Source organism: Equus przewalskii, chromosome 4, assembly GCF_037783145.1.
Source record: "Equus przewalskii isolate Varuska chromosome 4, EquPr2, whole genome shotgun sequence".
NCBI lineage: Eukaryota > Metazoa > Chordata > Mammalia > Perissodactyla > Equidae > Equus > Equus przewalskii.
The window spans coordinates 9,087,538-9,115,148 of NC_091834.1; the positions used below are offsets into that span (position 1 = coordinate 9,087,538).

A 27,611-nucleotide genomic window follows, 5' to 3' on the forward strand; every position below is an offset into this window, starting at 1 on the left:
GAGGAGGTGTGGAAAGCTGAAGAGGCCGTTGTCTTCATCAGCTCTTAGCCCAATAAGGAGAGAAATTTTCCTGTTTAAGTTGAAACTAAAGTAACCTGTGTCTACTCTAGTAGCAAATAATGTAGAATAAAGAGCAGAGCTCCTGCAGTCGGCCTGCTGGGTTCAAATCCCAGCTCTCTTTCTTATCAGCTGTCTAACTAAGGGGACATATTCACCCCTCGCTGCTTGTTTCCCCACCTGTAAAAACAGGTAATTGTATATATCTCACAGGGGTCTCCTGAGAGTAAAATAAGTCAACGTGTACTTAGACCACTACCAGGAAGCACTGTCCCAGCATTTGCTGTTAATACTGCATTAGAATGTTAATCACTGAATTTGCAAGCACTAGAAACCTGAAATTATTTAATTGGAACACTTTATTCCAAAGCTGGGTAAACTTAGGCAATGTAACACGGTCAGGAACAAATGTTACAGCTGGTTAGAGCCAGCCCAAGGAGCCGAGGCTCTAACTGTGGGGTGTGAGGTGTGACTGCTGGGCCGGTTTGTCTCCGACCACTCCATGTGGCAGTCGTGCTGTGGTGGAAAACTACTGGGCCAAAAAGAATGCGTAAACTACCTCCTAAATCAGAAATGCACCTGAACCTACCAGACGATTCCACAGTTGATTCTGAGGTCCTCCGGGCCCATTCAGCGTAGGGGAGACACTGTGGTGTCAGAAAGGTGCACCCAGAGAGCGCCATCAACGGGCTTCCTCTGCCCAAGGATCTCGTTCCGTTTCACTGGCAGACCCCCAAAAAGCTGTCACAAATCTAGAACACACACTCACAAAATAAAGTAGGATTTCCATTGTGTTGATAACAAAGGGAATAATTATTGTAATAACACTATGTATAAGAGGAGAAAACACAGATGCACCCAGAAATCATTCAGGAAATTCTCACTGATTCCTTGCAGGATGCCTTTAGTAAAGAAGCAGTGCAGGTTTTGTTTTATTTTGTTTTCCCCAGCTGACAGTGGTTGAAGGGAAAGACACCTGATAGCACATAAGAGCATACTAACTCTGAGTTCAGAGAGACCTGGCTTTAAGTGAGTATTATTTACAAAATATTGATCTTGTGCTGCAAAATTAATCTCTCCTATCAATACATTGTGGCTATAAATAAGCCTACCTCAGGGGGCTCTTAGCTTATGAGCAGCGTTAACTGGTGCATTGAGTAAACTCCCTGAGTCCCTGTGCTGTCCATATATAACCTCCAAGCAAGGAAATAGGATTGGCCACGACTGTCAGTGGTTTTGTGTGTGTGTGTCATCACTATTAACTCATCTAATCCACACAACTCCAGGAGACAGGGCGCTGTAACTCCATTCTACAGATGAGGAGGTTATAGCACAGAGAGTTCAAATAGCTTGCTTGAGGTCACACAGATGCTAATACTGGATGCAGGAATCAAGCCCAGGCACTTGGGGCTCAAAGTCCAGGGGCACAATCCCTCCACCATGGTGCTTCTTGGTGTGACTGCCGGTCTCATGTGGTTACTCTGAGGACCAGGAAACACAGTGCTTGTGAAACACTATTGTGGAGCTGAGCACGCACAGTGCAGGCATGCTACATGCTATACTGACACCATCGGAATGTCCCAAACCAAATGAGTGTGAATCTGGTGACCTTTGCAAGAGAAGTCACCTGGGGACTTTCATTTGACTGTGGCTCTTCTTGGAGTCAGTGGCCCAAAGAAACCATCATGACCACTATCTCAGGGAAAGAATTAGAACTGTGTATTGACCATCATCACAACCAATGCTAGATTTGATGGCTCAGCTATTGTGCCGTTTCTTACTTTGGACTTCCAGTTAGATTTCATCAAATTAAAGTACACAGAGACAAAAGTAGATTTTCAATTTTTTTTATTGTGCCTATTACGAAAAACAAAGCTTAGAATTCAAGTAGCAAAAGTGTCAGGTTCAGGATGCATAAAATGCAAGGCTTCAAGGCGGTTCTGGTTAAATGGCCCTAAGGGATGTGACTAGAGCTGCATGCTGTCTGTACTCAGCAGGCATGGTTATTTGGGTTGCCGGAGGAGCTGATGGAGATCATGGAGACAGTGGTGCTAAAGGACTACCCCGTGGCCCTGCTGCTGAGTGATGGCAGAATTCATTGTTGTTACAGAGTAAGACTGTCTGTTTGCCCGGTGGTTTGAAAAACCATTACACAATAATGACATAACAAAAAGTACACATGTGAACTGAAGTAACCCAAACTCAGAAAGAAAGCCCAGTTAGATCCTCAGGGGTCATTTTTAGGGAAAATAAATGAAGACTAGCTGACTTCCTTCTGCCGCCGTCTGTTACAAACTGTTTCCATGTCACAGTCTTCTGTTCTCCTGAACAGACGGAAGGCGATGATGGAAAAATAGATGGCACCCTTGAGGAGGAGGAGGAGGTAGGTGTAATAGGCAGAGATGTTGCTGAGCTGCAGCTGCAGGGGGGCTAAGAGAAGTTATTTAGGTAATTTCACCTCTTCTTTTGAAAGGATGGGACATATTAATGTGAGGGTGATCACAGCTATCTATTTCTGATGACTTCCATTGCACTCACACCCACACACCACCAAAACCCAAAGGCAAATATCTACCACAACCACCACCACAGACGACAAGACACTCAGAATCCAGTTTACAAGTAATGTCAATCAACAACCTCTGCTAAATCAACTTAGAACATTCCAAAATAGCAAAAGTAAGGTTGCATATTTTATGAATAAGTCCAACTGGAAAAATGTATTTGTTATAAGTAGCTTTTAGCATTTCTTCACTCCTACCATGTCTCTAGGTAATAACAGCTAACAACATTCATTAACCACTAACCAAATGCCAAACACTTGTTCTGAGAGCTTTGCATGCAAAGCTTTAATCTAATTTCTGTTTTACAATAAACCATGAGATTATTATTGTCATTCTTATTTTACAAATCAACTAAGGACAGAGAAGTAATTCGCCTGATGTCACGCACTTAGGAAGCGACAGCAGCCAGATTTTAATCCCAGCAACATGACCTTAAAGAACACACTCTTAGGTACTCTTTAATTCTGCATCTCCAAGTGCAATAAATACCCCAGACATCAAAAGGTTAAGCATAAAGATAAAGCTGAATTCTGGTTTGGAAGTATCTAAGCCATTACACATTATGTATACAGTGAGATTACTATTAAGGGTACAATCCATGCATATTTGGTGGTGTCCCGTGTTGTGGGTGAGAGATTTTAGTAAAAGGGCATTACCTAAATTGGAAGAGAGCAGTTAATCCAAATTCTCTGAAACTTCAGGAGGTCATGGCTCACCCACCTGTCCTTCCTAAATGTCTCTCATTGTGGCTATGATGTTATAGGATGATTGCACTTAGTATCCTTTGAAGTTTTGGAAGAAATATATGACGTCAAGAAATAATTAACGACAATTATGGTTAGCTAGACTTGGTATTCAATGAACCACAGGCTGCTCTTCCTATGAAATTTTCCCCTTTATATGATCCAGAATCAACAGCAATTTCTGGGGGAAGAGATCTCAAAGGTGGTGTGCTCATAACCCCTTGCCCTTGGTCAGGTAGAGTGTTAGCTGAGGCCCAGAGCCCCCTTGATATTGGAAATGGAGGAAAGATCCGCAGGGCTAGAGCCAATGTTTCTAGTCACTGTCTTTGTACATATTTTTGGAGAAAGGGCCAGAAAGTAGTACTGATTCTGTGCCAGCTAAATGGGATACCATATGCTAGACATTTCACATAGGTGAGCTTATCTCTTCAATAACTGAGTGAGGTATATCTATTCCCAGTTGGCAAATGAGGAAAATGCTGCTAAGGAAATGTGCGTGATTTTCCTATATTGATTCAATTCATCATTAAAAAGAATTGGCAGTCAAGTCTAGTCTGTGGTACTGTGAAGCCCGTGTATATACTCATCCCATGTGTCCACCATGTGTCAGGCCTGTGTTTGGGGTTTTTTGCACTAGAACTATATCTTAGAGGAGGAAGGGAGAACTGAGCAGTGTACGAACTCTTGATTCAGATGTTTTGTGCTGAAAGCTTAGATCTAGCTGTGTGGCATGGCGCAAGGAACTTAATTAATTTTAACTCATTGCTCTCATCAGTAAAATGGGGAAAAGATTATTCTATCACTTCATAGGATTATTATAAGAATTAGATAAGAAAATACATGCAAAACTCAGTATAATGCCTTCAGTGTAAGAAGATTTCACTGCATGTAAATTTATGTTATTAGCTACTAGCAAGGACTGAAGACTTAAGAAATCTTGAGGCACCTTGATATTGTGTATTCCTCAGTCATTAGAAATAAAAGCCATACAAATGAATAAATTCCATTGTTGATATAATTCAGAGCCTATTACTGCATCCTTTAATTTACTTTCATCTCCTCCCAAAACCAGCATTTACTGTGTTAGGATAACTCTCAAGAAATGATCGTTGATTTAAAGAATCACTCAGTCTATTCTGCAACATCCAGCCATTCTAGTTTTCCTACTTTAAAACAAGGAGGTTCCAAAGTTTACTTTATCTAGAGGGGAAAAAAAAATGCCATAGCAGAGGAAAAAAATGGCAAACATATACAAAAACTTACATATTTCATCTTTCAGACAAACTTTTCTGGAAATAATGGCAGGGACATCTAGAAGAAATAAGATGACGTATTAGTCAATTGTTCATGCCTTTTATTTGACAGTGATATATATGTGTACGTTTGTGAGTGTGTGTATATATACATATATACACATATATACACATACATAAAATATGCCAACAGAGAGACAGGAGATATTCATGAGCTCCACAATTCCAGGAATAAGTGATCTTATCGACTATGAACAAGGGAAGTTCCAAAGGTAATTTATCAGGAGAGAAAAAAGTGCTTCAGTGTGACATAAAGGCAAACATACAAAAACCTACCACTTTCCTCTTTTGGGGAAACATTTGTACAATCAGTATCAGTGACAATTGAGGTGACAAGAAGAAGTGAGAGCACCAATTAGTAAATTATCAACGCCAATTACTCAACAGTGTGAGTATGTGTTTATATGACTATGTGTGTATGCGAACAAAACCACACACACACATGAGCTGCTGACCATTCTTAAAAATGTGAGCCCTACGATTTCAGGACTAGTTCATCTGATTCTATGTAATTCAGTAGTTCTAACTCATGAATTATATTGCTGCACATGAAGATGTTGACCCGCATGAAGAAGACATTTCTTATTCTTTATCAGAACTGGACTGGTGATATCCAAGACTATCTTGTTTTCCTTCTGTATTCCTAGCTCCTACCACAGTGCCTGACACAAAGAAGGTGTTGGAGAAACACTTGTCAAATGGATCTGAAAGTAGGTTTGGGCTATAGTATTTGGGATAAATTCCAAGAATAAAAATGCTAGGTTAATCACGTTTATATGTTAAAATATCTTTAAGAACTGAGTTAACGTGTTTTAAAACAATTTCTTTCCCTTAACAGTGACTTACTCATCAAAAGATAAATCAAAATCTATTACCATGAATTGATTGAGGAAAAAACAATAAAGTAACAGTTTTTCGTAATAAAACTGTATATGTATCCTAAGTTCTCTCTCTCAACAAAGCTTGGTCAGATTCTTGGACCAGACTAGTTTTATCTTCTGCAAAATCATTTCCAGGAGTGGTCCTTCCAAGTTGTATTCTTAGCTTTTCACAAAAACTAAAAAGTTCCAAGAAACAGCATTAGAAATTGTCTGGAGAATGGCATTAACAGAACTGTTCTCGTTGCTTTATTGCCCTGAGAAGCCCATAGGAGACATTTTTTTTTAAGAAAATAGGCACCAAGTAAAACACATTCTGAACTGGAACTTGTCTATGATGATCATCACCGTGGAAATTGCTATACTTATTATTTTTCCCTGATCACTAGAACAATCAAAACCTAACAGGACACTTCAGCCCAGTGGTTCTATTAAACATGTGCTTTGCATATCTTGCCTCCCTTATGTTACTTTGCTGTAGAAATAGTATATTAGGGATGTTGTATTAATCTTACCATAGTGACTTCCAGGAAAGGAAAACAAAAAATAACAATAAATACATAAATAATGACGTGTGTTAGATTTTCAAAAGCAAGTGCTTTCACTGACAGTATGTCATTTGCTCTTAATTACCGCCCCAGGACAAAGCCAGGGAAAGTTTTTGAACCTAATTTGATCACGGGTGAATCTAAGGATCTGAGCAGATAAAGACTGACTTCAGAAATTCTGAAATGTCTCTGCACAATTTGTTATGTGCTTGTTCCCTACGGCTTCGAAAGGGCTTGTTAACCACAGGGAAAAGTACAAACTGATTCCTTCTTATTTATAGGTGCTCTGTGGCCTGTGGTCTCTTGTGTTCATACTCAGGACTTTAAGTTCTGAGACTAGATAGTTACCAGACCACTGCCAGGACCAAGGTACACTCAGTCCTCTCCACACTGTCTAAAAATATGTAGCATCTGTATCAAAGGGACTCCTCTGGGACATCATGCCTGAATCATGAGTGACCCTGAGAGGCTAGGAAAAGAAGATTTTCTCTTAAAATAGTGCATCCTCCTTGGGACAGTAAGTCATGCCACTGTCCTCATCCACACATCATTTCCAGGCCTGGCACAGGCCAGTTGTTCAATAAATGTTTGATGAACTGTATTTAAAATGGCAAGGAACACATTCATTATGTAGAATGGAACTATAGGTGTATACATCAGCCTTACTCCACCTCCAATGATGGAATTTTTCCTTGTGGTGTTGTATAAAATACAAATCAGGAAACCCTAAGACCATAATAAAACTTCAGTGGCCAAATTATTTATTTTTTGTGGAATTGCCATCTTACTCCCTCAAATGTATAGGATTTAGTGATCTAATAGCATTGTTTTGAGGTGGTACTCTGAGTAAAGCAAGATGAAAGTGAGAGTGATTCTGCTCTTGAGTAGAACATTCCTGAAAGATGTGTAATTGCCCTTGTTTCCTGATCAATAAGATCATCCAAAGTGGGATCTCTCTTTGAGCATCTCTTGTGTGCTAGAGCTAGGTGCTGTCACGGATCTTGTGTCATATAATCCATCCAACCATCTGAAAAGAAATCATTGTGACCTTAATATTTCAGAGGATGAATCACAGGCTGAGAAAGTTAAGTAAAATTTTGTTTTTCTTTATTTTATGTTCCAAAGTCTTTACTACCTCAAATTTGGAGGGAAATAGAGGGATATTTGTGCTTCCAATAAATGAAACAACCTTTAAGAAAGACTTGCATTTGTTTAGTTAATGATAATGATGGTGAGCCAGACGAGCTTTTCAGTGGACCACAAGGCTGCATCTCTTCGTAAGATGACATATTTTATCTTCAAGCATCAGAACTGCAGAATTATTACCTTTTGTTGTGGAGAGGGGTCCCACATGTGATGTGTTCCTACCTCATTGCCCTTAGTCAGACAAGGTGTTAGCTGAGGTCCAGAGACCCCTTGATATTAGAAATGGAGGAAAGATTAGCAAGGCTAGAGCCAATGCTTCTAGTCACTTTCTTTGTAGATATGTAGGGAGAAAGGGCCAGAAATTAGAACTGATTCTGTGGCAGCCAAATGAGATGCCTTATGCTAGATATTCAGCAAAGGTGAGCTCACCTCTTCAATAACTGCATTGGGCGTAATCATTTTAGATTGGCGGATGACGAAATTATTGCTCATAAAATGTAAGTAATTTTCTTATATAGATGCAACTAATCATTAAAAGACTGGGGTTCAAGTCCAGTCCATGAAATGTAAATAAATAAATATAATGAATAAATAAATAAATATATATATTTTATATATATGTGTGTGTATATATATAAATCTGTCAACAGAGACACGGCAGAGACACTCTTTAAAAGTTTGTGCCCTATAATTCCAGGCATAAATATTCTTGTCTACCATAAAGGAAAGGGAAGTTCCAGGTGAAGTTCAAAAGGTGATTTAGTCATGAGGGAAAAAAATGCCATACCATGACATGCAGGCTAGCATATAAAAGAATTTACCACTTTGCTCTTTTGGGGAGGCTATTATAGCATTAGTAGCAGAAAAAACTGGAAGAAATTAGGGCAATTATTGCTCAATTGTCCATGCCCGTTCTTTGACAGTGTGTGCATACATAGGAATATATACATATAAATATATGTATAGATATATATTTATATTTGGCAGACAAGAGACATAGTCACCAAAAATGTGAAAATTATGAGCCCCCAAATTCCAGGAATAATTGGTCTTTTGTATTTTAAGCCTGAGAAATACAAAAGTTAAGTTGATCCAGAAGGGAAATAGCCTATAGCATGACAGGGAGGCAAGCACAGACAATGACTTACTGCTTGTATCTGTCGGAGAAGCCATCGTAGAACCAACGGTAGTGGCCATTGAGGTGACAACTAGAAGAAATGAGACCAAGATTAGTCAATTCTTCGTGTCCATCACTTGATAGTCTTGATATGTGTTTATATGAGTAGGTGTGCATGCACACACACACACACATGCACACACACAATCTGCTGACAGAGAGACTGTCCTTAAAAACACGAGCCCTACAATTCCAGGACTAGTTCATCTGATTCTCAATAATTCGGTAGATCTCATTCATGAATTGTGTTTCTGCACATGAAGATGTTGACCTTCAAGAAGTACAGATCTTGTTCTTCTTTTCACAACTGAACAGTGATATCCAAGACTATCTATTTTCCTTCTATATTCACAGCTCCTAGCACAGTGCCTGTCACAAATGGAGAAATACTTGTTGAATGGAAAAAGAAACAGAAAATGTGGCTCCTCTAAATTCTTCAGCACACACTACTGACATGAAGAGTTGCTGCCAAAATCAATTCATCAACTCGCAGAATGCTCATTAGGACCTCACCTTTGAAGGAGTCTGGTTTAGCCTAATTCTCCCTGAATCAGACATACTTTTCCAGAGCATGAATATCGCAACATCCCCAACTCAGCACATGATTCTCTGGAACTGTGTTGTTTGTGGATGTGACAAGAGCAGGAATAAGAACTAATAGATTTTGAGTGATTACTTCTGCAGCAGGCACTATGTTAAATGCTTCTCGTGCATTGTCTCGTTTAATGCTCCACTTACATTGAAGTGAGTTGTGTTTTGAAAGACCCCTTGACACAAACAAAGTATGGTTGGAAATATAAGTATCTTGCTGATAGTTATACCAGTGAGGGCATAGCCAATATTCAAGGGATTGTTGTGGGAGATTCAGTAAGATAGAGCACGTGGAAAGGACTTTGTAAAAGTAATCCATAGAAATAGAAAATAATCTATAGCAACAACATAATTCCACCATTGTGGACACTGAAATAGTGTTCTCTTCCAGTTGTGTGAAATATTCTTAGCAAAGAAATTTTCTATTACAGGAGCCCTGCATTTCATTGCATTTCTTTCTAGAGATAGAAACATAGACCACGTCACATTTATACTTCTCTGAATATACACAACCTGAGGTGAGATTTATCTATGTTCCTATTTTTTTAAAAGAAGTCAAACATTTAAAGTTAAATTTTTTTAAAAAGTTAATTGACTATTGGAGGAACACAGAGTCGAAAGCATTGTTTTAGTTTGTCTGTTTTCTATTAGATGTGTTCTTGTGCAGATGGACATGGTTCTGGTACATAATTTTATGCACTGTATTGGATGTTTCTTTCATGCCTCTGAAAGTGGGTTTGAATGATAGGATTTGGAATAAATTTCAAGAATAAAAATGTTAGGTTAATCATGTTTATATATTAAGATATCTTCAAGAACTAACTTCAATGTGTTTTAAAACTCATTCCCTTAGCAGTGACTTATTCATCAAAAGATAAATCAAAGTCTCTTATTACCACTTATTGATTGAGGAAAAACAATAAAGCAACCCGTTTTCATAATAAAATCTATGTATGTATACTAAGTTCTCTATCTCAACCAAGCTTGGTCAAACTCTTGCACCAGACTAGTTATCTTCTTCAAAATCATTTCCATGAGCAGTCCTTCCAAGCTGTATTCTTAGATTTATCAAAAACTAAAATTTCCAAGAAACAGCATTACAAATTGGCTGTAGAACGGCATTAACAGAACTGTCCTCATTAGCTTTGTTGTCCTGAGAAGCCCATATGAAACATTTGTTTCAGAAATTAGGCACCGAGTAAAACACATTCTGAACTGGAACTTCTCTATGATGATCATCGCCATGGAACTTAGTATACTTATTTTTCCCTGATCACAAGAAAAATCAAAACCTAACAGGACACTTCAGCCCAGAGGTTCTATTAAACGTGTCCTTTGCATATTTGCTTCACCTCTGTTTCTTAGCTGTAGAAATAGTAAATTAGGGCTATTGAATTAATCTGATTTTATTGAGTTCCAGGAAAGGAAATTAAATGATACAATAAATCCATGAATAAATACATCCGTGTGGTGTTTTCAAAAGCAAGTGTTTTCACTGACATTATTTCATTTACTCTACATCATGGCCCAAGGAGAAAGCCAGGGCAAGTGTTCAAACCTAATTTGATCACTGGTGAAACCAAGGATGCCGGAAGATAAAGACTGACACTCAAATTTCACACTGGTACACGGCAAACGTTTTCACACATTTTGTTCTGAGCTTCTTCCTCACTGCTTCTAAAGGGCTTGTTAACCACAGGGAAAAGCACAGACTGATTCCTTCCAATTTACAGATGCTCTGGGGCCTTTGCTTTGTGGTTCTCATACTCAGGACTTTAAGTCCCAAGTCTAGAGAGTTACCCAGACCACTGTCAGGACCAAGGCTCATTCAGTCCTCTGTCTACACTGTCTAAAAACATGTAGCATCAGCATTAAAGGGGCCCCTTGGGGACATCATGCCTGAATCACGAGTGACCTTGAGTGATTAGGAAAAGAAGATATTCGCTTACAATAGTGCATTCTCCTGGGGACAGTAAGTCATCCCACTCTACTCATCCATATATCCCTTCCAGGCCTGGCACAGGCCAGTTCTACAATAAAGGCCTGTTGAGCTGCATTTACCAATGGCAAGAAAGACATCCATTATGTAGAATGGAAGTGTGTGCACCCATCAGCCTCTCCCAATCTCTAATTCTGGAGTTTTCCCTAACGATGGTATATGAAATGCAAATCTGGAAACCCTAAGACCGTAATAAAAATGCAGAGGCCAAATTATTTATTTTTCTGGTGAGCTGCTGTCCAGCTCCCTAAAATGAACACCATTTTGTCACCTAACAGCATTGATTTTGGGTTGTACTCTGAGTAAATCAAGATGAAAGTGTAAGTGACTCTGCTTGCTGAGAAGAACATTCCTGAAAAACGTATAATTGCTCTTATTTCTTGGTCAAGTCAGATCATCCAAAGCGGAACCTCTTTTTGAGCATTTCTTGTGTCCTGAGCGCCAGGTGATTTCCCATATCTTGTTTCATTTAACCCATGCAACCACCCTAAAAGACATTATTGTGACCTTGATATTTGAGGGGACAAATCTCATGCTGAGAAAACTTAAGTAAATTTTTATTTTTCTTTTTTATGTTTTGAAGCCTATACTATGTTAATTCTATGGAGAAATAGAGTGTCATTTATGCTACCAAAAAATGGAGTAACGTTGAAGAAAGAATTATATTTGTTTAATTAGCAATAGTGATGGTGAGCCAGACTAGCTATTCAGTGAACCACAAGGATGAGTTTCTACCTGAGAAAATTTCCCTTTGGCAAGTTTTATCTTCGAGAGTCAGAACTGCAGAATCATTAGCTCTTGTGTGGAAAGGGATCTCACAGGTGATGTGCTCATAACTCCTTGGCCTTGGTCAGGCAAAGTGTTAGCTGAGGTCCTGAGGCCCCTTGAGATTAGAAATGGAGGAAAGATCCGCAGGGCTGGAACCAATGATTCTAGTCACTTTCTTTGTACATATGTAGGGAAAAAGGGCCAGAAATTAGTACTGATTCTGTGACAGCCAAATGAGATACTCTATGCTAGACATTCAGTATAGGTGACCTTATCTCTTCAATCACTGCATCAGGTACAATTATCACTGGTTCGAAGATGAGGAAATTGCTGCTCAGAAAATGTGAGTAATTTTCCTATATTGATGCAGCTAATCATTAAAAGAACTGGGGTTTGAGTCCAGTCTGGGATGCTATGAAGTCCCTGTACTTACTCACCCCCCACCGTATGTCAGTCGTGTCTCAAGGCCTTGGCTGTGGGGTTTCTGGTTCTAGGACCATACCATAGAGGAAGAAGGAAGAGCTAAGTAACTGTATGAACTCTTCATTCAGATGGCTTATTTGAATCCCCGGGTCTAGCTGTGTGGCATGGAGTAAGGGACTTAACTAATTTTAACTTATTTCTCCCATCTAAAAAATTGTGAAAAAATATTGTACCACTTCATAGGAGTGTTATGGGTATTAACCAGGAAAATGCACAAAACCACAGTACAATACCTTCTGTATAGAAAGCTCTCTACTGAAAGTACCTGTCAGTTCTTGTTATTTGGTACTAGCAAAGACCAAAGACTTAAAAAAAATCTAGAAGCAACTTCATATCACATATTCCTCAGTCATTAGAAACAAAAGCCACACAAATGAATGCAGTCCATTGCTGAAATAATTCAGAGTCTATTACTGCACTCTCTAATTTTCAATCATCTCATCCCAAAACAGGATTTACTGTTTTAAGATGGCTCCTAGGAAATGATGGTTGGATTTAAAATATCACTCAGTCAATTCTGCAACATCTAGCCGTTTTAGTTTTCTAGTCTTAAGACAGGAGAGTTCAAAAGTTAAATTTATTCTGAGGAAAAAAATGCTATAGCGTGACATAAATGCAGACATATACAAAAACTGAATAGCTTTCATCTTTTAGAGAAGCTTTTCTAGAATTAATAGCTGGAAACTCTAGAAAAAAGGAGAGCAAGTATTAGTCAATTTTTTATGACTTTAGTTGGTGAATTACGCATATATATGTGTATAAAATCTGCCAATGGAGGGACAGGAGAGATCCTCATTAAAAATATGTGCTCTACAATTCTAGTAATGACTAATCTTATCTACTATAAACCAGGAAAGTGCAAAAGGTGATATGATCAGGAGGGGGAAAAAAATGCCACAGCATGACACGAAGACAAACGTATAGAAAAACTTACCACTTTGCTCTGTTGGGGAAGCTGTTGTACCATTAGTAACAGTGACAACTAGAAGAAATGAGAGCAAATATTGGTCAATTCTCCATGCCCAGTATTTGGCAGTCTGTGCATGTGTATAGCTATATATATGTGTGTGTATATATATATATATACACACACACATATATATGTGTAATCTGCTGACAGAAAGGAGGGACAGTCACCAAAGATATGAAAATTATGAGCCCCAAAATTCGAGGAATAATTGGTCTTTTGTTTTTTAAGCCTGAGAAATACAAAAGTTAAGTCCATGAGAAGACAAAAAACCTATAGCATGACAGAGAGGTAAACACAGACAATGACTTACTCCTTTCCTCTGTCGTAGCAGCCGTTGTAGGAGCAATAGTGGTGGTCATTGAGGCGACAACTAGAAGAAATTAGAGCAACATTAGTCAATTTTTCATGCCTGTTGCTCAATACTCTGGTTATGTCTTTGTATGAGTAGGTGTGTATGTACACACACACACACACACACACAGACACACACACACACATAATCCACTGACAGAGAGCTTGCCCTTAAACACGTGAGCCCCATGATTCCAGGAGTAGTTCACCTAATTCTATGTAATTCAGTAGATCTCATTCAGTTATCTTGTTTCTGCACCTGAGGATGTTGACATTCATGAAGAATATGTTTTTTTCTTCTTCATCACAAGTGGATGGTAATGTCCAACACTATCTTGTTTTCTTTTTGTATTCACAGTTCCTGGCACAGTGTCTGTCACAGAGGAGGTGAGGAAGAAACACTTGTCCAATGGAAAAAGAAACAGAAAATGTGGCTACTCTATAGTCTTCGGCACACACCGCTGACATGGAGAGTTGCTACCAAAATCCATCCATCAAAATTAGAATCCACAAAAGAATCTCACATTCGAAAGTATTTGATTTCGCAAATTTCCCATGTAATCTGAGGAAGCACGTGGACAATATACAGACATAGCTACATCCATGTTATGTTTTCAAAAGCAAGACCTTTCACTGACATTATTTCATTTGCTCTTTGTCACAGCCCCAGGAGAAAGCCAGGGCAATTGTTGGCACCTCATTTGGTCACTGATGAAACTCAGGATCCAAGAAGTTAAAGACTGACTTCAGAAATTCGGGCTAAAAGGTCTTCACATGTTTCATTATGTGCCTGTTTCGCACTGTCTGAAAAGGGTTTGTTAAATGAAATAATCCAGACAGAGAAAGACAAATACCACATGATTTCACTCATATGTAGAAGATAAACTCATAGATAAAGAGAACAGATCAGTGGTTATCAGAGGGAAAGGGGATTGGGGGCAGTGGATGTAAGGGGTAGAGGGGCACACAGATATGGTGACAGATAACAATTAGACTACTGGTGGTGAGCACGATGTAGTCTACACAGAAACTGATAAATAATAAGGAACACCTCAAATTACACAATGTTATAAACCATTATGACCTCAAATAAATAACTGAAAAAAGAAAGAATACGAAGATAAAAGCTATACGTCTCTGAATATCTGTCCTTTTGTAGAATCTGAGTTTGGAACCATGCAAATATTTTACAAAGTTATAAAACAAAATTAATTTTTTAAAACTTCCTAAAAAGTAAAATGAAACAAATGAACCTGTACATCCAGTTGGTGGCTTAAGAGAGAGAGAAGATATTCCAAGAAGCATTACAACCTTAATTCTACTGTACAAACAAACCACAAAAACTGCAATAAACTCCTAAATTGTTTTCAGTATATTGTTGAAGGTCATGTTAGTATTGTTATTCTGAAATTAATGTTTGTATTCTAATAAGAAATTACATTGCTGTTATTGAGAACAAGATGATTTGGCGTCTGAGAAAAGAGTTGCCCGTATAAGCTGGATGAGGTTAAATAAAACTGTTATTATCCTGAATTTCAAAAAAAAAGGGCTTGTTAACTCAGGGCCCCAGGAGAAAATCAAAGCAAGTTTTCAAACCTAATTTGATCACTAATGAATCTAAGGATCCGAGTAAATAAAGAAAGACTTCAGAAATTTGTAGTATTACACAGCAAGTTCTCTGCACAATTTATGTGCTTGTTGCACAGGGCTTCAAAGGGCTTGTTAACCACAGGGAGAAGTACAAACTGATTCCTTCTCATTCATGGGTGCTTTAGGGCCTTTGGTCTGTTGTGTTCATTCTCAGTTATATGAAATACAAACCTGGAAAAACTAAGACCATAACAAAACTGCAGTGGCCAAATTATTTGATTTTCTGTTGATCTGTCATCTGGCTCCCTCAAATGAACACCATTTGGTTGCCTAATAACATTGTTTTGGGGTTGTACTCTGCATATAGCAAGATGAAAGTGAGAGTGACACTGCCTGCTGAGTAGAAAAATCATTGTCATCTTAATATTTTAGAGGATGACTCTCAGGATGAGAAAAGTTAAGTATGTTTTCATTGTCTTTTTCTTTTTACTGTTCCAAAGCATATACTATTTTAATTCTATGGGGAAATACAGGGTCAATTTTGGTGCCAATAAATGGAATAACATTTAAGAAAATTTATATTCGTTTGTTTTTCCTTAACATTTGACAGAAATGGTGTTGTATCCCTTTGCAAAGAAATGTTCTGAGAGGTTATATTTACATACACATACCTTGATTTACTGAAGGAAAGAGAATCTCTTGGTCAACCCCTCCTTTATTTTTCTCGTGTTGGACGATACATTTGTGTTCTTTATCCATTGACTCTTCAGTCACGGTCAGCCAGCTGAGTTTCATGTATGTGTCACTGATCTTCATGGTTTTTCCCTCCTGGGACTCCAGAATTGTATTGCCATTCTTTTCTTTCCAATATACCTTGATAACATCTGGGAAAAAATTCTCAAGAAGACAAAGATGTGTTCCAGCCTTGTGGAGGTTGATTTCAGCAATTGAAGGAAGAAAAATGGTGGGCTTGGGAGAAGTGTCTGCAGGAAGGCGTCTATCTATGGGGGAAATGGAATAGCAATTAAAAAGATTCATCAGAGAAGCACAAAAACTGTGTGGTCTGAAACAACTTAATGCAAAGTAAAAGGAAGAAAAGCCACCATTGAGTTAGTGCTCACCATGGCCTTCCTTCCACTACAGGTTGTGGGTATTCATTGTTCTTATTTTCAGTAGGAAAAGAAGTTCCAGAGGTAATGTAACTTGCCCAGAGTCACAGCTCTAACTGGCAGAGCCTGGATTAAACCTTGGTCTTTGTTCTTTCTCCACATGCTAAGATGGGGTGTGACTCTTAACTGCCCCATTTCAAGGCATCTAACGTTCAAGAACACGTGCATTTTTTAAAATCTCTTTTGTTCCATCATAGTGGAGTTTGTTTTCAAGGTGAGTGGGAAGGTGGCGGGGATGGGGAGGAGATCAGGTAATGTTGATGATGTCTCTGCACATGAAACCGTTTGGTCTTTTTAAAAGTATTTCCCTTTCCTATCCGGTGATTTTTGTGGCTTATGCTCTTTGGGCCAAATAACATTTTCTCATGTTCTGCAGCTCTGCGAAACCTCACTCTTCATTGAACTGTTTCTGGAATGCACCATATTTGTCTTATTTGCCATATAAATAAATATCAGGAGGAAGTTTTTCATTTTTTCGTAATACACTGCACAGTCACTTGTTATTCAGAGTCCATTTCCATGTGTACTTGTCAATAAGGTAGACCTTTTAGCTTCAAATGTGGAACCATGCCCAGTTATGAGTAAATGAAGATCTCCCACTTGATGTCTAATTTTATATAATATCTCAATTTCACATCTGAACCACCCCATGGTTTTGAGTAGGGCGTACAGAACCTCCAAATTACTTACAATGTTTGGAATTTAGAAGCAAAATTTCTAAAACTTCTATTAAAAAATTATTGATTATTTTCAGAAACTCTATGAGATTAATCTTATCAAGTAAATGCACTCATCAGGATTTTGTTTCACTTCGGAAAAGGTTCACCAAAAGCATATTTTATTTTGGAATTTCATTTGAAGTTCAAGCACGACGAAGAATACACCACATTTTGAATCTCAGTGTCTCCTCTGAAATTCGTATCTTCCCTAAAATGCTGCTGAACTGTTTTAGAGTTCCACTATTTTCTTTGTCATCACCTGCTCAATAAAGTACATATATCACTGGTGTAATGTTAAATGTCACAGTTCCAGAATCTCTTGCAGACATAATGTCAAAACACATAAGAGAACATCATCGTTTACAAAGGCATGTCACTTGGATGCTGGAATGTTAGTTGACTACACATTTATTGTTAATCTAGTGATGGGAATTATAAATATTAAAACTCTTTCCAATTTTATTTCCAATTGACACACAGATGCTTTACTAATATTCTCTTTGTGCTAGTTTGGAGTTGCATTATTCAATGGACAATTTCTTACGAAAAGAAGGATTAGACGTCTCATTTGAGAAGAAAAGAAAAAAGAATTCTAGGGAAGATCTGACTCTAGCAAAACTCCTGATTTTTGCACTAAATCAGTAAGCAAACAAAGTTGAGTTCTTCCTCATGCTTAGGTATAATTAGGTCTTAATATGCTTATTTTAATTTTATACATCTTGCTTCTAGTGTAAATGACACTTTATTGATGATGACAGTAAGACACTATATTTCTCCAACCTTATACTTTGTTTGTAATGTAAAAAGTGTGTTATCAAACAAGATGAATTTTTCAATCCTACATCATATTTACATAAGTTTAGTCTTTAGTCAATATATTAAAGAATCTAATTCTCATCTTATGAGCTTTTGTTTATTCATAGGAATACCTCTGCTTCGTTACAACGATGAAATTGAAATTGAAATGATCAATTGAAAAATTTCTGTGTAACACCACACTATTCTTACCACCTGTCACTTTTCCTTACCTGGAATTTGTTTCATTCTTTTAAAGATAAAATGAATCTTGAATTTCCATAACTTTCTCAATATAATAGTCAGCTGAGTATTAAATAGTGTACTTGTGTATATAGGGTTAGTTCCTATATTTTAAATAATTATATGAGATGCTTTTTACTTAAAAATTCTTTTCAAACCTTTTAACAGTGTTTTTCGTGGTCAAAATAATTTTCATGTTGCATAGAAAGGAAATCAGGTAAAAAAATTAATAAACCTAATTCATTTATATAAATTCCTCTGCATGATCAAATAACACATTTGAGTGAAATTGCCTGAGTTGTTTATATTTTACTAAGATGCAGCAGTATAATTTCTACATAAATTTAGCAAATCTCAACTACATTTTTAATTGAAAGTATGATATTTCAAACCTACACATTGATATTTATTTGTGTTCTCTAGTTTCTCCTTTTAATTTTTCTTTTATCAAGTAAGCAATTACAGCTCTTTCATATTTAAGTGAGCGTTTCAAATTTGTGACAAGTTTCTGCAATAATTGATTTTACACCAAACATTTTCTGTATGAATTTAAACTTTTTTCTGATAAACATGAACATGAAGCTCAAACTTCTTGCTTATAAATTTTAAAGCCAATAAATATTGCTATTTGAAATGATATCAGCTAAAATATAGACTATGATTTAAAGCATAGAACAAAAACAAAATAAAAGACAAACAAATTTTAATCTCACTTTTCTTGCCAAGTAAGGGAAAAATCTGCTAAAGAGAAACAAACACCTCCAAATTCCTACCCTGTGTGTGAGTGGACAGACAGTAAGATAACTTTCCAGTGGAGCAGTTGGAAGGAAGCTGATTCTCTGGAGAGTTGCTGCTTTGTCCATGTCATTGGCTGCAAACCACTCCCCACACTGGATACAAATCTCTCTTCACATTTGAATTGGGGGAACGTGTATCCAGCACTTGTTAGGTGTTGGACAATGTGCCAAGTACTTTACTCACACGATTTCATTTGACTCTCATACAAGCCCTGCTGGATACAAACTGTCATCCCCTTTTACGGATTAGGAAACTGAGGCCAGAGAATCGTCCCCCAAGTTTACATAAGCAGGACGTAAGTGGTGGAGCCAGGTCAGCCTGACTCCAAAGACCAGGCTCTTTGACAACACCCTCTCATTGTTAGAAAGGAAATGTGTCAACTAACAAAACTCACCAGTGATAATAAATTTTATCCATGGACCAAACACTTTCATGATAATTTCATACGTCGTATTTCAGCTCCCTACGTAACTCCATATGTACACAAAACCAAATACTATTCTAATCGTTGCACAACGGTATCCTTGCTGTACTTGTGACAAGGATTTGTTTTAAAACCTCTTAAGATTTCAACATCCAATCCTCATCACGTTCCTGTTTTTCCTAAAGTTTCTTAACTATCATTGCAATTTAATTCCTTCTTGCCTTCCCTCTATCACCCTCAAAAGTTCCATTCTTCTGACACTTACCTGTGATGACAAGTTTTGTTCCAACACCGAAGAGTTTTGTATAATAATTCCACAGTGATCAACTCGTATCAAAAACTTTAGACTAATTAGCTTCTCTGAGTTCTTCAAATTCTAGGGCACTATGTGATCTGTGACTCAAGACACCAGGGTTTTTGTCCAACGAGTTTACAGCCAAGTTCTGGGGCTGAGAAATCAAGTAAACTAAAGGCTTTGGTGCTTTATTTGTTTGAAAACAATGATGTTAGTGTAAATCAATCCAACATCCCTACCAGAGCTGCAGTGAGACCTAAATGAAACAAGATCTGCAAAAGGATTTAATTAAAAATGTTATAGAAATAGAGATTATTATTAGGTTATTATTATTATTAGTGACAATTTGTGACGACTGTGTGCTCCAATATGACATCTTAATCTCATGGGACCAAACCTTGCCCTTACTAATAGGCATTCAGTGTTTTGGCGTTGCAATTAGATGGCGACAATTAAGTGTGAAGACTTGTCCCTTTGTTTGCATTCCACTTTGCTCTAATAAGCCTGGAATTCTCAAAGCCATCGTCAGAGGAAGTGTGCCTTTCATACAACCAATAAATAGGCAATCATTGTCTTATCTTACTGCTGTATTCCCAGAGTTAAGAAAATCAAATAGAGCATTGGCTAAAGCCTAATAATATGCAGTCAGTGTATGGAACTGCTTCACTTGTGTTGTTCGAAACAAATGGTTCTTTTCCCTAATCAACAGCACAATCTATTTGCATTCCAAGTTTTCGCCAGAAATTTCAGACTCCAATTGATATCTTTCCAGTTCATGTGGAAAGTTCAGCTTGGAACTCTTGGCAGTGTGCCTTCAAGGCAAAATGGCTGGAGAGACAGCAAGAGGCCTGTCCTCAAATCCTTCTATTGTCTCGTTAGATCACTAAACGTTACCTGACTGACCGTGTCTGCTGAGAGTCACCATCTGTGGATGACATTCAATGCTACAATACCCAAAGCATTGATGCAGTGCTGGTATAAAACGGGTTTGCTGAAAGATGACTTCTTCCATTTTATAAATTGGATTTAAAGGCAATGCCCACTCCATATTTCACTTTGCTCCTAAAGGACTCATGCATTAAAATCCTTTACTAATTTTATAGTGGGATAAACTTATCTTATATGTAAATTTGATTTGTTTCATTTTACCAGTTAATGAAAAGGCTGAATTCCACTACATTTTTTCTCCTACCTTTGAGCAGAAAATTTGAGCCTGTGCTTCTTGCTAGATAATCAGAGACCTTTTTTCTTCTGCTCTCCTTAGTGGTTTTGACATTTATTTTTATTTCATGGTCTGACTGTACACACATACCTCTGAAACATTACGGGTTCAGTTCCAGACCACCACAACAAAACAAACATTGCAATTAAGCAAGTCACACAACTTTTTGGTTTCCCAGTGCATATAAAAGTTACATTTACAATATACCATAGTCTATTAAGTGTAGAAGCATTATGTCTAAAAAACAATGTACCTACCTTAATTAAAAAATACTTGATTGCTGACGAATGCCAAGTATTTGAGCCTTCAGTGGGTCCTAATCTTCTTGCTGATGGAAAGGCTTGCTCAATGTTGATGGATGCTGAATTGTCATGGTGGCGATTGCTGAAGACTGAGATGGTTGTGGCCATTTCTTAAAATAAGACAACATTGAAGTTTGCCACATCAATTGAATCTTCCTTTCACAAACTATTTCTCTATAGCATGTGATGCTGTTTGATAGCCTTTTACCCACAGTAGCACTTTCAAAATCAGAGTCAATCCTTTCATATCTGCCGCTGCTTTATCAACTAAGTGCATGTAACGTTCTAAGTCCGCATGGTCATTTCACAGTCTCCACAATGTCTTCACCAGGAAGAGATACCATCTCAAGAAACCAGTTTCTTTGTGCCTTCATAAAGAAGCAGCTTCTCATCCATTAAAATTTAATCATGAGACTAGAGCAATTCACTCACACCTTCAGGCTCCACTTCTAATTCTAGCTGTCTTGCTATTTCCACATATCTTCAGGTACCTCCTCCACTAAAGTCTTGAAGCCCTCGAAGTCATCCATGAGAGTTAAATAAACCTCTTCCAAATTCCTGTTAATGTTGATATTTTGACCTCTTTCAACAAATCACAAATGTTCTTAATGACATCTAGAATGGGGAATCCTTTCTAGAAGGTTTTCAATTTACTTTGCCGACATCCATCAGAAGAATTACTATGGCAGTTCTAACCTTCTGAAATGTATTTATCAAATAATAAGACTGGGAAGTCAAAATTACTCCTTGATCCATGGGCTACAGAATGGACTTTTCGTTAGCAGGCCTGAAAAGAACATGAATCTCATTGCACATCTCTATCAGATCTCGGGTGAACAGGTGCATTGTCAATGAGGAACAATACTTTGAAAGGAATCCTCTTGTCTGAGCAATAGATCTCAACAGTAGGCTTAAAATATTCAATAAAGCATGTTCTAAACAGATACCCAAGTTTTACTGTTTCAGTCATATAGCACGGGCAGAGTAGATTTAGCATAATTCTAAGGACCCCAGGATTTTCAGAATGGCAAGTGAACATAAAGTCATCAGCTGCATTAGCCTAGAAAAAGAGAGCCAGTCTGTCCTTCAAAGCTTTGAAGCCAGGCGTTGAGTTCTCCTCTCTAGCTACGAGCGTCCTAGATGGCATCTTCTTCCAACATAAGGCTGCTTCATCTACATTGCAACTCTGTTGTTCAGTGTAGCCACCTTCGTGAATTTTCTTAGCTGGATCTTCTGGAGAACTTGCTGCAGCTTCTACAGCAGCACGTGCTGCTTCCCCTTGCACTTCTATGTTATGGAGATGGCTTCTGTCCTTGAACATCGTGAACCCACCTCTGTTAGCTTCAACTTTTCCTCTGCTGTTTCCCAACCTGTCCCAGCATTCATAGAATTGAAGGGCGTTACAGCCTTGCTCTGCATTAGGCTTTGGCTTAAGGGAATGTTGTGGCTGATTTGATCTTCTATCCAGATTGCAAAAACTTTGTCCACATCAGCAATAAGGCTGTTTCACTTTCTTACCATTTGTGTGTTCACTGCAGTAGCACTTTTCATTTCCTTCAAGAACTTTTCCTTTGCAGTCACAACTTGGCTAGCTTGTGTAAGGGGCCTAGCTTTTGGCTTATCTAGGCTTTGATATGCCTTCCTCACTCAGCTTACTCATTTCTAGCATTTATAACTTAAAATGAGGGACACGAGGGTCTTCTTTTCACTTGACCACCTAAAGGCCATTGAACAGTTATTAACTGGCCTAATTTCCATATTGTTGTGTCTCACTGAATAGGGAAGCCCTGGGAGAGGGATGGAGATCCTGGAACAGTCGGTGGAGCAGTCAGAACAAACACAACATTTATTGATTAAATTCACTGTCCTATATGGGCAGAGTTCATGGTGTCAAAAACAATTACAGCTGTAACATCACAGATCACTGACCACAAATCACCACAATAAATATAATAGTAATGAAAAACTTTGAAATATTGTGGGAATTTCCAGAATGTGACACAAAGAAACAAAGTGAGCAAATGCTTTGGCCAAAATGGCGCTCATAGACCGATGGACACAGGGTTGACACAAACCTTTGATTTTTTATTTATTATTCTATTTTTTATTTTTTATTTATTTATTTTTTTGAGGAAGACCAGCCCTGAGCTAACTACAGCCAATCCTCCTCTTTTTGCTGAGGAATACTGGCCCTGAGCTAACATGAGTGCCCATCTTCCTCTACTTTCTATGTCGGATGCCTACCACAGCATGGCTTTTGCCAAGCAGTACCACATCCAAACCCAGGGTTCTGAACCAGCAAAACCCCCGCCACCGAGAAGCAGAACATGCAAACTTAACTGCTGCGCCACACAGCCGGTCCCCAGACCTTTGATTTTTTAAAAAAGCGTATCTGCAAAGGGCAATAAAGCAGAGTGAGATACACTGTGGTATGCTTGCACGATATATTTGATTTTAAGTCTTATCGAATTGAGATGATTTTTGAAATAGGCAGTTGAAATAAATGACAAACGGTTTTTGAATTATAGCTTGCTTCTTTTTCTGCCCCAGTGGTTGTTAGATTAGTGAGGTCTAATCCAACTGTGACTTGAGAGTTGAGAGAATATGTTTGCAAATCCTAGCTGTGTGATATATACACAAAACATGCAGAATTCAAACAGACTAAAAGTGCCAGAACATAAGGTAAGTTTTTCTTTCTCAAAACTATCCCTGAGAAAACAGGGGTCGCCTTATGTTCCAGTCCTTGTGTAACTTCTTGTACTAAAAGAGGCTATTCTAATACTCTGCTGTGATCCAAAAATACTACTTGGACAAGATCTCCAGACGAAATTAACTCAATTAGCACTAGTTTTGGAACTAAAGGTGGTGAAAGAAAATAAAGAAATTGATCGTGGTTTGGTAAATATTACTTGGGAATAAAGCTCTACAGTTTATGCTTTCATTACACTTTCTATTTCTATAGAACAGAATAAATGAAATTTATTTCTATTTCTATTCTATATTTCTATTCTATATTTCTATTATATAATATTATATATATTCTATATATAGAATTCTATATATAGAATATATAGAATATTGTAGAATATTTCTATTCTATAGAACAGAACAAATGAAAAAAAAAATCCTTCCTTTTATTTTATCAGTGGAGAGTTGCCTCTTTGAATAAAATATCCAGTGATATCATCCTACCGGGATCCCCAAACAGACACTCAGTCCCTAAGGTGACCCAGAGAGTTGCTCTAAGAAGATGTTTTAGATGCATGTGAAGACTCTGAACAAAATGTTTAATGAAATGTTTTAATGAGGGCAAAAAGAACATTTCTCAACTCATATTTGTATTGATATAATTTTTAAGTTTGTGGCCATAATCTAATTAAGAAATTATGTATTATAAATGGATATTTGTATTTATCTATATCACTAGAAATTTATAGATTCGAGCTGCAAAAGCCCCTCTTTTTTTGACTTCCAGACATTTCTACTGGAAAATGAGGGGCCATTTTATATCAGGCTAATATTATTTGAGATAATTCTTATTACATTATAATAATTTTTAGAGACAGGTAAAAATTGGTCTCAGAAAATTGAAAGTTTTACCAATCACTGACTGTTTATTATATTGTGACCTGTAGACTAGGTGGTGATTAATACATTTATCTGTACTCCTGAATTCATAAAGAATTCCAATGGTGGCCATTTGAATTCTGAAGAATTGACATTTTTATCACTGACCATATTGGAAATTTCCTTATGTAATTTCATTTACTCCTCACAGCATCCATGAGATGATTGTTGCCTAGATTGAACAGATAGGTAGGAATACATCAAAATGTTATCAGAGATTACTGTTGATATACGATTTTAATTTTGTCTTTATTTTTGTATTTTGAAATTTTTTTCATGATTAGCAAGTATTATTTTTGTAATTTTAGTAGAGAAATAACAAGTGAACCAAATCATCCATGCAAAAGGATGATTATACAGAAAAGGTAAACCCAGGATCAAAGTCTGTACTTGTCCTTGCACTACATTGTCCTAAAAAAAGTTTGCCAGAACCAGCATGAATTATATCTGTGCCACCATTATTTAATTTGCTGCAATTTATTGAATATGTAGTAAGTTAAGGAAAAAAGAATTAGAATGCTGCTTTTCAGTTTATGAATTCTTTGTTTATATGATCACAGCCACTAAGGAAACCAAATTATATAATTTCTTTCATGTTTTCAATGCTTTACCTATTTTGTGAGAATTCTTTGAAAACTTTCATTTCAATGGATCTAGTGGGCTAGCAACATCCTTGTGAGATGTTCTCTTTCATTCAGGCAAAATTTTACCTTTAAGGCTAACAAGGACTGAATAAATTTACTGGACTGAATTTAGAAAAAAAATAAACCCAGCTTATGACATTCTTGAATACGGTCATCCAGTTAAATATTTTAATACCTGATGTTAATCATCCTCTCACCAAATGACACGTTTAGCAATTTTCATTCATATTTACTATTAGCTATTTTTGGAATCAAATATCTAAAGTTCATTACACATCTTTCAATACAGAAATAGCAAATGGACCTACTTCCTCCCCCTCTTAGGGCCTCACAATTGGTGTAACTAGTTAACTCCTTGTGAATGTCCTCCTTGCTAGCTCAGGCAGAGAACTGACTCCCAGGACCTGGATGGAATAGAACACTTATCCACTAGACTAGAAGCTTTAGAACATTGGGACTGAGTCTATTTGTGTCTTGTCACCATTTTATCTCTAGCCTCCAGTATAGAAAGTGTCTTCAATGAGGGTTTTTGTCAGAATGAAAGAGCAAACGAGGATGTAAAACCATGCAGACTCTTTTCATGGACCTTGAGCAGAAATGGCTTAATGAACTCACAAATTCCCCTAAACTGGCCCATCTCTAGGAAATTCATCCAGAGTTGTGAGCATACATTTTCACTGATCTCAGTATACTTTTAAGGAGTTAGAGTAATAAGTGAGATTTATTAATGTTCTATAATCAATTACTTTAAGAATTAGTTTTTTGCACTGCTGTTGGGGATGACATTAAAAAACCCATAATATACGTTTGGCAGGTTATTGAAAGAAAGGAGAACTAAGTTTTACCTCAAAATATAGAGAAGAGGTAATTAATAAAAGTGTCTCTCACTAAAAGATCGTCTACAAGTAAAGCATCTTGAAGCAATAACTTCTAATGGATAACTGCTATAGTCCTAAAACCATGTGAACTTCTAGTATGACTCTACTATTTTTTTTGTGTGTGTTTTAAAAGTATAATTTCAATCTGCTTACAACCAGGGAAGTAAACAAACTATTTACAGAGTAGTTTTGTTTTCCTATACAGTAACCAGCAGCTGTAAACTTGCTGTTCATATGCCGAGCCCACATATACGACAGTCAAGTAAGGATGATCCTAAATTGCTTTTTCTAAAAAGCACTTATCAACTTTTCATTACTAGGGTAAAAATAGAAAAAAATTACTTACCAGAGGGAGTTACTATGAGCTTAGTTCCGTCTCCAAATATCTTGATCCAGTTTGAGGTATCACACTGGTTACAGCTTCTGCAAAAACTCAGCCTTCTCCTCAGGTTCATGATGTAACTAGCAGTTAAAAAGCTGTGTACTGGCAATTTGATCTTCTGAGTTCCTTTGGAAGTCCTTGAATATAAGCTTCGTGGCATCAGATATTTTACAATTTTTCCTCAGATAAATTGACCCAAATGTCTGTTTTCCAGCAAGGTGGTAATCATTGAAAAGCATTGATGGCAAAGGGAAAGAATAAAAGAGGAAAAAGAAGAGATCATTCCCAACTTGTCAAGCAACTACTTTTTAAAATCACTAGGAAAAGCATTCAGAGAATAAAGTTTTGTTTTGTTTTTTTATTTCCAGGTGTTCAGTTGTTTAAACTGCTCAGAGATTGCATCAAAGGAAAGGACCTTTTGTTCTCACAAACATCAGCGCTGCTTCATTAGTGATTTTGGAATGTGTTTCTGAAAGGAAGATACTCTTTAGCAGCTAAAATGGAAATATGCCCATTTTAGGCATATTCAAATATATGGCAATTCGAATATACTGGAGAAATGTGAACAAACTTCCCATTTATTTTACTTTATCTTTTTTGCTAAGGAAGATTTGCCCTGAGCTAACATCCACTGTAAATCGTTCCCATTTTTTTGTATGTGAGTTGACACCACAGCATGGTCACTAACGTGAGTGATGTGAGTCCGGGCCAGGGAACTGAACCCAGGCTGCCGAGTCAGAGTGCACTGAACTTACCACTAGGCCACCGAGGTCAAAGTTTCCCACTTTTAATGAAGCCTTGTTACCATTGGCAATATGATTCTTCACCCAGCAATGTCAATGAGAAAATGATTTCTGTGATGACATTACTTTTCCTGGAATAAATGCAGAAATTTCTATAATTCTATCTCCTATGAAATATCAGGTTCTTTATTT

General features: G+C 37.3%; 1 protein-coding gene and 1 gene segment (V, D, J or C); both read right to left on the reverse strand.

The window, feature by feature from the left end:
• Positions 1-27,611, reverse strand: part of LOC103545034 (platelet binding protein GspB-like) — a 476,815-nt gene that overhangs the window by 351,878 nt on the left and 97,326 nt on the right. The gene's annotated exons all lie outside the window — the stretch shown is intronic.
• LOC103562136 (T-cell receptor gamma chain C region DFL12-like) lies at positions 1,889-27,102 on the reverse strand. The segment is given in 7 exon segments: positions 1,889-2,487; positions 4,628-4,675; positions 8,398-8,457; positions 13,202-13,249; positions 13,548-13,607; positions 15,850-16,179; positions 26,641-27,102. Coding segments are annotated over 7 exon segments (912 nt in total).